General features: G+C 36.5%; 1 protein-coding gene across 1 annotated transcript; it reads left to right on the top strand.

The window, feature by feature from the left end:
- The first annotated feature begins 4,402 nt into the window (after nucleotides 1-4,402).
- LOC113753762 (basic leucine zipper 43-like) lies at nucleotides 4,403-5,497 on the top strand. Its single transcript, XM_027298004.1, has one exon. The coding sequence runs from the start codon at nucleotides 4,723-4,725 to the stop codon at nucleotides 5,311-5,313; it is 591 nt and encodes a 196-aa protein (XP_027153805.1). The 5' UTR covers nucleotides 4,403-4,722; the 3' UTR covers nucleotides 5,314-5,497.
- Nucleotides 5,498-9,364: the final 3,867 nt, after the last annotated feature.

The raw sequence follows: 9,364 nt of genomic DNA, 5'->3' as shown, positions 1-9,364 counted from the left end.
GTTATGAAACAGGAATTATTTCGATTGAAATGCTCCTGTACTGTAATTTCTTTTGTATCGTAGTCAATAGTGTCTATTGCATGTGATATCAATTCTATGGTTGTTTTCAGAAAGAAAGAAAAAAAAAAAAGGAAATTGGTGCAAAATGCTTGCCTTATTAGCCCAATTGCCTTGCCATGCCAAGAACTCTAGATACAGGCAAATGTGACAAAGTATTGGAAAACAATTTCCAGTAGTTAGTAGAGAATTCAAGCAGGTCTGGCCCTAAATCTGCATCACACTCTCTGGAAAAGTATGTATACATAATGCAGCTCAAACCAGACATAATCCTGTACCTGGGTTTCCTTGCCAGCTTAGCCAGCATTCAGATTTCACTTGGGACTTTCCTAATTATGTAAAGATGGAAAAGAATTGGCTTGTGTGATATGTACCACAAACTTTAACATCAGTATGAACACTAAAAGCTCTCTCTTTTCAATGCATGGCCCAGATGATGTATACATTTTTATTTCCATTAACAAAAGGAGCAAATCAACGCATCCAGTCATTGGGATTCGTGTTAGAAGTAAATCACCAAAAAAAAAAGAAAGAAACTAATTATTATCCATAAATTGTTTAGAGAAAATGGGCTTTTTTCCCCCCCTATGTTTGTAAGTACTTGATCAAACTTTGTGAACAGGATCAAATGGAGTAAACCTAGTCATAAACTTCATTATTTTCTGTTTGTATAAGCATGTTAGCAAGTCAAGAAAAACCTGGACAACTGTAATTAGAAAAAATGGCATTAGATTCTACATGTGTTGTTCTTATCCTTTGGCAAGAAAACCTAAACTCGTATATAATATTATTAATACATGGATTACAAGGAAGCTTTGTTGTTTAGCTGTCCCTAGCTCTTATCCAACGTTTATGAGTTGCCCCAAAGATCCGTTTGTATATTAGGAAATCACCAAAGAAAACAGTATAAGCACTGTAAAGAAAAACGTATGTGGTAGTGGAATTTTCAACTGCATTACTTAATTAATTGCTAGGATGCATATGCGGTTGCAAGTTGCCACCGCTGAGATTTGCCAAGACTTTTTTGATACTGCTTTTCTTGTTTTTTTAATGAAAACCCTTTGCCATCAATTTGATGGTGGCCATCGGGAGCTAATGGAATTGCTAGAATGCATTAATATATGTCAAATAATGTTGAACCACAACCTCAAGTCGGGCAGAAGCTTCTTTGAATCATGTATCATGTGTCCCCTTGAGGACTTCAGGTTGAATTGCCATGTAAATGTTGCACCAACCATGAAAAATTGTACGACACATAATGAAAAGTTGTCTGTCGTATATACAACAGCGACACAGTTCGATGTTACAGGAAGCAATTGTTGTTCAATGTTTCATCAACACTCGATATCATGGTAAAATCAGAATGTGGACATTGCGAGTATAAAGCATATGATCAATTCAACCATCACCTCTATGTCCTTGGAAATTGCTGAGACATAACATGTAAAATGATTAGACAATTTCGTTAAAAGTATGGATGAATTATACTCTATCCCCTCGGCGTATAACTTTCTCACATAACCCTCCTCTAGTCTCTAGATTCAAAAACTATACACAACTCTGAACTTCCTCATAATTTAGACTAAACTGCCAAAGCGGATGTCGTCCTCTATAATAGAACTAACTGAAATGGCGAGATTTCCTTCGTTTAGAAACTAAAATGATTGAATTGGCCAATTAGATATATAAATGTGGCATGCATGACACTATAATTCCCTATTGTTTAGTTTTTTTTTTTTTAGCTACGTAAGCTCTTATAGTTTTCAAAATCTATGTATAACCCTTATGTAGTTAATAAATATTTTCGACTTGACATAGGGGTTTTTTTTATATATTTTAGTAAGCTCCGAAAACAAATTCCATCACTTGGACACTTTTAACTCAAATCCGTGAGAGCATTACGTAGAATTTATAAAACCATAAGAAGGTTATGCGAACGAATGTTGAACCAAGGGGGTGTGAAAGCATAATTTACCCTAAAAATATATCTATGAGCCTACAAAATTATTCTTGCTTGATAACATGGTAGTTATATATATGAGCTTGAGAGGTAGAGGAGGGAGACGTGGAATTAGGTAGTTTGGCGAGACCCCATGACAAAGAAAGTGGAAAAAGGTTGGGTAGCTTCTTAGCAAAATGCAAACAAGCACACTTTTTCAATATAATTCGTTAATTTCTTGGCGATCGAGGTGAACTACTCTTTTGGTGAAAGTGGACAACATTGTCCAAAGAATTGAACTCAACCAATTCTAACAAATATTTAAATGCCATCCTTTGAATCTTTTTGACATGATTTGTTTCTAATACGCTGGCTAGTGTGGTGCGAATGCAGAAACTTGGCTCTGCCTAACTCCACTTTAAGCCCGTACAGTTTTATTGGCAGAGAGCAAGGGAGAAGATGAATAAACTACAACAAATATTCCAAGTAAAGTACTCTCCCTTATCCGATAAGGAGAGGAAAAAACGTAGCACTTTCCACGATTTTAGTATATTCCAATCCATGTTTATGTAAACTCGCCTGCTGCATGATCCCATGCAAATGAAGGATAATGGTTAATGTTAATGGACAAGCTAATCATTTCGAGAATATAAGCTGCAAGAACTAGATTAGATGTCGAATCGAATCCATCTTATATTGTTGTATGCTGAGGCAACTTGGGTTTGTTAATTTAAAGCATAGAAACATATAGATATAGTTTTTAAAAAAATCTTACCATTTCATTTCAGAAGAATATTCTCTGAATTTTGTCCCTTATTTTGCTGAGTCGAATATTCCCTTAGTTGTTGGCCATAAAATCTTCTGAGCTTGATACTAATCTATCAAGTAAATGGGCCGAAATCTTTTAATTAATTTTTGCCCCCCTCTCTCTCTCTCTTTCTTTACATGCACTCGAAAGAGATAATGCAACAAGATGCGTTAAAGATTTCCACGCACAACTGGACAATTAGGACATGTCACTAATTGATCATATATCCCTGGGAAGGATCCTAAAATAGGAAGGGGAATAAATATTACAATTGGCTTATTTTCACATGTTGTATCATTAATTAACCGTAATCTAAGCCATCTTCAATCTGGGAATATATGCTAGCGCATTAGTATTTCATTAAACCATTCTGTATTTTCAATCGCATTTTGCGCACAATTGGCCTAAATAAATCGCTTCAAATTATCTGTTTTAGATTTTGTCTCTGTCTCGTCTTTATTTAACTGTCACGTGTATTGTGCTGCTGGATTTATCCTCCAATAGAATCCTAAAATTTATTGATTGTTGGAGTTATTCGCAATAGAATCTTAAGAGTTATTAATCAACATACGTGCTAGTTAAAACAGATAGACGGGACAGAGACAAAATCTGAGAAAAGACGATTTCAAGAGTAAATAATGAGATAATACTTCATTGGCTTCTCGACTAATCCAATGAACATTACACCCCTGGAGACTTTGAAGCATCATTTTCGCATCATTAATCAAGTCATTTGATCACATAAACCAAGCAATGCAACCTGGATCAATATCCTTCCAAAAAAAACAAAAAAATAATGATAATAATAGTATCAAGTACTTTGGCTGCAATCTCACAAGTAGTTATCAAATTAAGTTAAATCATAGTTAATCCCCGTTCCCGCATACCATGCTTCTAAAAATGAACTGAAAATACAATTAAAGACCATTTGGCTCCTTGAAAGAAATTATTTTGTCCTCCCATCATGAGCATTCGAAACGCAATGCCATTGAGGAAACAGAGGGAAGACTCAGCGTTAGGTTCTTGAAGATGGTAAGATTACTCCGGAGAACATAATACTAATATGGTTAAGCAAATACAGTCAATTTAACTATTCAAGTACTTAAAATTAAAGGTGGGAAAAGACAAGCCACCTTTATACAAAAAAAATGCAGAAGAAGCTTGTTGGATTAAAATGCTACGCATGAATGAATGCAGACGATAACAGTAACATTGGGTCCCTCCTATCCCAAAGTGAAGTGCAATTTGAGTCATCAAATGAGAGTAAAATAGAAAAAATTTCTTTTTATTTAATAACATTCACCTTTTGTATTGACCTAGTTTTCGTCATCAGTCAGAGCATGTGATTGGCTGTGAGACCTTCATATGATGCTGGTTTCGGCAAAACCTTCCTTCAGATGATTTTTTTTCTGATATTTGACTTTTGAGATAATAATTCATTAGCTTTTCCATCTTTTTGAAAAAACAAAAATGCTTCATTTAGATAACTGAAACATCCCTAATCACAAACTCAATTTCTTCCCCATGTAAGCATTACATTGGATGTTCCATGATTATCCTTAGAACCATCACTGCATTAGGATCCCATCACTGCATGATGACATGGTAAACAGCAGGCCATTTACATGTCAGATCAAGACACATGAAATTCATTGGCCGGCTTGGGTTCTCTCTAGATAACAGTATACCTAAGAAAAAGAAAAAACATACATGGAGAGTTTATGAGCTGCTCAAATGGATGTTGAATTCTGCTTCGTAAGCTAGGTACTGTATCATCTCTGTTGCTACATCTGGCCCACTTCTCAAGCCTTCTCCTCCTATAAAAGCCGTCTAATCCTCATGCCATGCTCCAGTCCACTATCCTCTCATCGCTATCTGCAAAACAAAACTTCAGGCGTCACCTTCAATATAGTCAGCCATGATTCCATCTGAGGCAACAGGAATCCACTACTTCACACCTGAGGATCCCTCACCTTTCACCCCTAACTTCAGCTTGATGCACAGCAGCTTTCCAGCATTCCAAATCAGCAGACTCTTGACCAACTTGCCAAATTACCAGAGCCCTCCTCCCATACATGAGTTCACTCCGCAGTCCTCATGTTTAAGCAACAACTCTACCTCTGATGAAGCAGATGATCAGCAACTCAACATCATAGATGAAAGAAAACAAAGGAGAATGATATCCAACAGAGAATCAGCTCGAAGATCAAGGATGCGGAAACAGAGGCACCTTGATGAGCTCTGGTCTCAGGTGCTTCGCTTGAGGACTGAGAACCACAATCTCATAGACAAGTTGAACCACGTGTCAGAGTCCCATGACAGGGTTGTTCAAGAGAATGCACGCCTTAAAGAAGAAGCATCTGACCTCCGGCAAATGCTCACCGACTTCCAACTTGGAAGTCCTTATAACACCTTGAGTGATCTGGAAGAGTTGCCATGCAACACAGCTCATCTCAGGGCTGAGTTATCAAACCAGTCAATTGCTGCTACTACAAATCTGCTTCACTGACTAAGAGATTTACCATGCTCCAAAAAAGAAAGAAACGGAGGTGTTTGTCTGCCTTTTTCTTGTTTTTTCTGTCTAATATGAATGTAATGAGTCAATCATTTCCCAGCAGATGGATAACATGTAATCGGAAATGATCAAGATTTTCCTTAATATTCTATTGCCAACTCAAAAGATGGTTTCTTCACATCTGGATCAACTCGAGAAACTCACACTATATTATTGTGGAGCAAATTAACTGAAAGTGAAATCTCTAGCACTCCATCATGGATTCGTCAAAAACTCCATCAAAGGGCAATAACTCAACAACACCACCAGAGTTAATTTAAACGCACAGGACTTTTTAAGAAATTATCAGCCATTCCTTAAATAAGATGATTAGTTGAAAATACCAAAACATAGAAGAAACTTCACAGCATCATTGGCTGACAAGTGCATTCATCTTCTTCTCTGAACTGTGTGAAAACTACGTACATGTATAGAGAGAACAATCATATTTGGTAAGTGACCCTTGACAGATCAGGCTACAAGAGTTTACAGGAAGGCCCCATGACCAAAATTGTGTACCACACGGTTGCACAAGCAGTGGGACAAATGCTGGTGGATATGCTAGTCATAGTGGCTCATAATTCAGGGAACTACTATCAGAAGCAAAACACATGAAAAAGGCAACCCACTATGATCCAAGCAACTGTTTCTCTTCTTTGTCAGAGCATGAAAACGTTAACTATTCCGCCGGTCTAATTTTATTTTTCAATTTCGACTTTCTGCAGCTGAAAACATGCTTCAAGCTTGCCAACCAATGCATTTCTCTTCTCTCTCTCTCTTTCTTTCCAATACAGAAACCTTTGTATGAATAAAATAATGTCTTTGGTATAAGAAGAAACCAGGTAAAAACAAAAGAACTAGAGAAGCCAAGAACTTGAACTAAAAATGCACCCAAAAAAAGAAAAGGAGGAAAAAGAATGAAACAAGAGAACTTTGCTTGCTTGCCGAGGGAATAGAGCAAGTTAAAGAAGGAAAAACAAGGAAAATGGAGAAATTCAATTTTTTTAATTTTAATTAATCTTGGAACATAAGAGATGGAGAAGCTGTAATATCCAAAATTTTCTCTTCTTATTCTGTAAATCAGATGTAAGAAAGGACACCCAAAAAGGAGGGGGAAAAAATGGAAAAGACAACGAGAAATGCCAAAGCTTAAAGGAAGAGACAAAATTTTGTCAACATTTCTCCTTTTATATTAAGAGGGAAAGTGGAAATAAACAAGGATTTTGCATTTTCCTTCCAAAGTATACAAACCTTGACATGCAACTTGCCTTCTTGCCTGAATTCAAGTCAACAAACAAAGCCATAATCAATGGCCAAGCTAGCAGATGATGTCTCTATGCCAGTTTATGCTTTTGCCTTAAAATCCCAAAATAACAGTCGGCCTTTTGATAATCTGAGAGAAACTATCTAGGGCCCTTCAAAATTGAACAGTCATTGCCAAGAGAAAATCTATTCATTTACAGTATACAAGATAACTCTCAATAGGGAATTGTGATGTACAGTTTCCAGCAGCAAATACTGCCATTGATATTGCTTCTGCTTTTTGACAACTATATGAATCATCGTAAAGAACAGGGCTACAACCTACTCTATTAGAATAACCAAATACTTCAAAACAGAAAGGTATCTCAACTGTATTTCTTTCTGCAATTATACCTTCACCAAATAATAGAAAAAAATTTTCATCTAATAACCATAGTAAACTCTTCATTGCAGCATTCAATTACACAAAACACACACACCATCAAAGAAGCCGAATGACTAAACATATACCTTGCTAGGACGTGCTTACCCATCATAGTTCAAAATGCACGCTTAAAGATACATATACTTTCAAGTTTCTGATTCTTTTCAACTTTCAAAAACGATGGGGGAAACAGAGCGGTGATGGAGAGGTTTAGGATTGAACCCTCATTGGAATACAAGGAAAACAGGGGGGAAAAAGACTTTATTTTACAAACACCTTTCATTTTCAGAAATGTCTGATATGCCATAGCAACGATGTTCAGATTCCTACTTCCTAAATTTGTACTATGCCTCAAAAGTTACCGCCCTTTGCACCCTGCCTATTCAGATAAGTTAAATTGAATTTAAAAAAAAAAAACGATGGTAACCTAGTTGATCAGCTCAAAATATAAAGGAAAAATCAAAGCTTCATATTCACCAGAAAAAAAATGTAAATCCAATTTCTGAAAAAGTCTGGCACACAATACTTTGATTAAAAGCAAAAAAGAACAGTCTTTACCTACTTCGTCAGCTTAATCAATGAGAAATATAGCAAAACTTCAAAATTACAAAAAAAAAAAAAAAAAACTCTCATGGACTCACAATCTCACACATATACATGGATAGACACATAAATTTCTACAATTGAACAAGAGGAATTTGAAATGAACGCCATGAATATAACATGCATAAGCTTAGCAGTTTTAGAAATTATTAAAGAACAATTCCTAAAACCTAATTTCTAAAACAGTTAAACTCAAGCATTAGATAACTAAATCACTAGTGAAGATTTTATGATGATAAGGTAGAAAGAAAATCAATTAATGAAGACAAATTGGCAGGAATTTTTGAATAAATAGGTTCACCTGTTCTTCTCATACCTGGAAGGAAAGAAACTGATTTCCCGCCGAAATGAGAATAATAAGCTCCCCGGTCCGTGTTTTATGAGCTCTATGTTTTGGGCTTATTAACTTGAAGGCCCAAGTTCCGATGGGAATGGGTTCATTTTGCTCTTAGTCTAGACACCAACCTCTTAATTGCGCCTTCAACTTTTAAGTTATAATTAATTTCAACTTTCGAGCATGGTAAAGACAACTGGCTCCTGGGATTGGGTTCTTGGGTGGTAGTATCCCACTTAGTAGCAGGGTTCCCCCCTTTAGGCTAGTTATCCCACATCGGTTCTGGGGTGGGGTTTGGTTGGGTAGTTAAGTCCCTAGGTTGGCTCCAAGAGTTGCCGGTTTTTGGAGTTCAATCTGGGATTAGGTTTAATTAATTCAATGAAAAGTCATTTACTGGAGTTGAAAAAAGACAACTGGCTCCTGGGATTGGGTTCTTGGGTGGTAGTATCCCACTTAGTAGCAGGGTTCCCCCCTTTAGGCTAGTTATCCCACATTGGTTCTGGGGTGGGGTTTGGTTGGGTAGTTAAGTCCCTGGGTTGGCTCCAAGAGTTGCTGGCTTTTGGAATTCAATCTGGGATTAGGTTTAATTAATTCAACGAAAAATCATTTACTGGAGTTGAAAAAAAAAAGAGCATGGTAAAATTGAGTTGAGCTTGAATTAACAGGGTCAAAATTCGACTCGACTGTACGCAATAGCAATTCTACTAATTAATTATTTTTAGAACCCAACTCAACAAGTAAAAATGTTTAGCAACTACATGACTTTAGTCTAGCAACCGCCAAGAGGGACTCAAGGCCCCCTTCTTGGATGCAACATTAGGAGTTCTTACGGGGAAAAGAGTGTAAGTAGGGGGTTCTTATAATTAAAAAAAATGCACTAGTTTGGATTGGAGGTGGATTCCCTCCTTATTCTCTTGTGACCTACTTTGGTCCTTCTCAGTATAGGAATAGATTAGTCTGTTAACATTGAGATTAAAACAAAAGAGTAAAAAAATTTAGTAGTAAACAAGATTCAACTTTCTTTCTTTTTTTTTTTTTGGGCGTTAGGAAGAGAAAGTTTTTAGATTTTCACGTAATTTTCGACAAAATAACCCTATAGTTAGGTATTTTAATAAGGGAAAAGTAGAAAAGTATACAATATACATAGTTGGAAGCAAAGGCTTGTTAAGCTTATGAATCAAACCCAGTCAAGGAGTGAAGTTGTAATTTGACTCAAAAATGTTAAGCGATCGGGCTTAACGGGCTCACGGACAAAGGACTATGGAGTAGAATTTTAACTGACGAAAGGCCCAAGAAGGACAAGCACATAGGACAAGCGCCAAAAGTAGATATTTTTCCATTCATTCTCTCTTATCCATCAACTCTTTACGAAGTTCCCTTGG

This window comes from Coffea eugenioides, chromosome 11, assembly GCF_003713205.1.
Source record: "Coffea eugenioides isolate CCC68of chromosome 11, Ceug_1.0, whole genome shotgun sequence".
NCBI lineage: Eukaryota > Viridiplantae > Streptophyta > Magnoliopsida > Gentianales > Rubiaceae > Coffea > Coffea eugenioides.
Note: the sequence above shows the minus strand (reverse complement) of the source record. Positions and strands in the feature narration are given on the sequence as shown.

Coding starts and splice junctions, on each gene's coding strand:
- LOC113753762 (XM_027298004.1), top strand. CDS start 4,723: ATGATTCCATCTGAGGCAACAGGAATCCACTACTTCACACCTGAGGAT.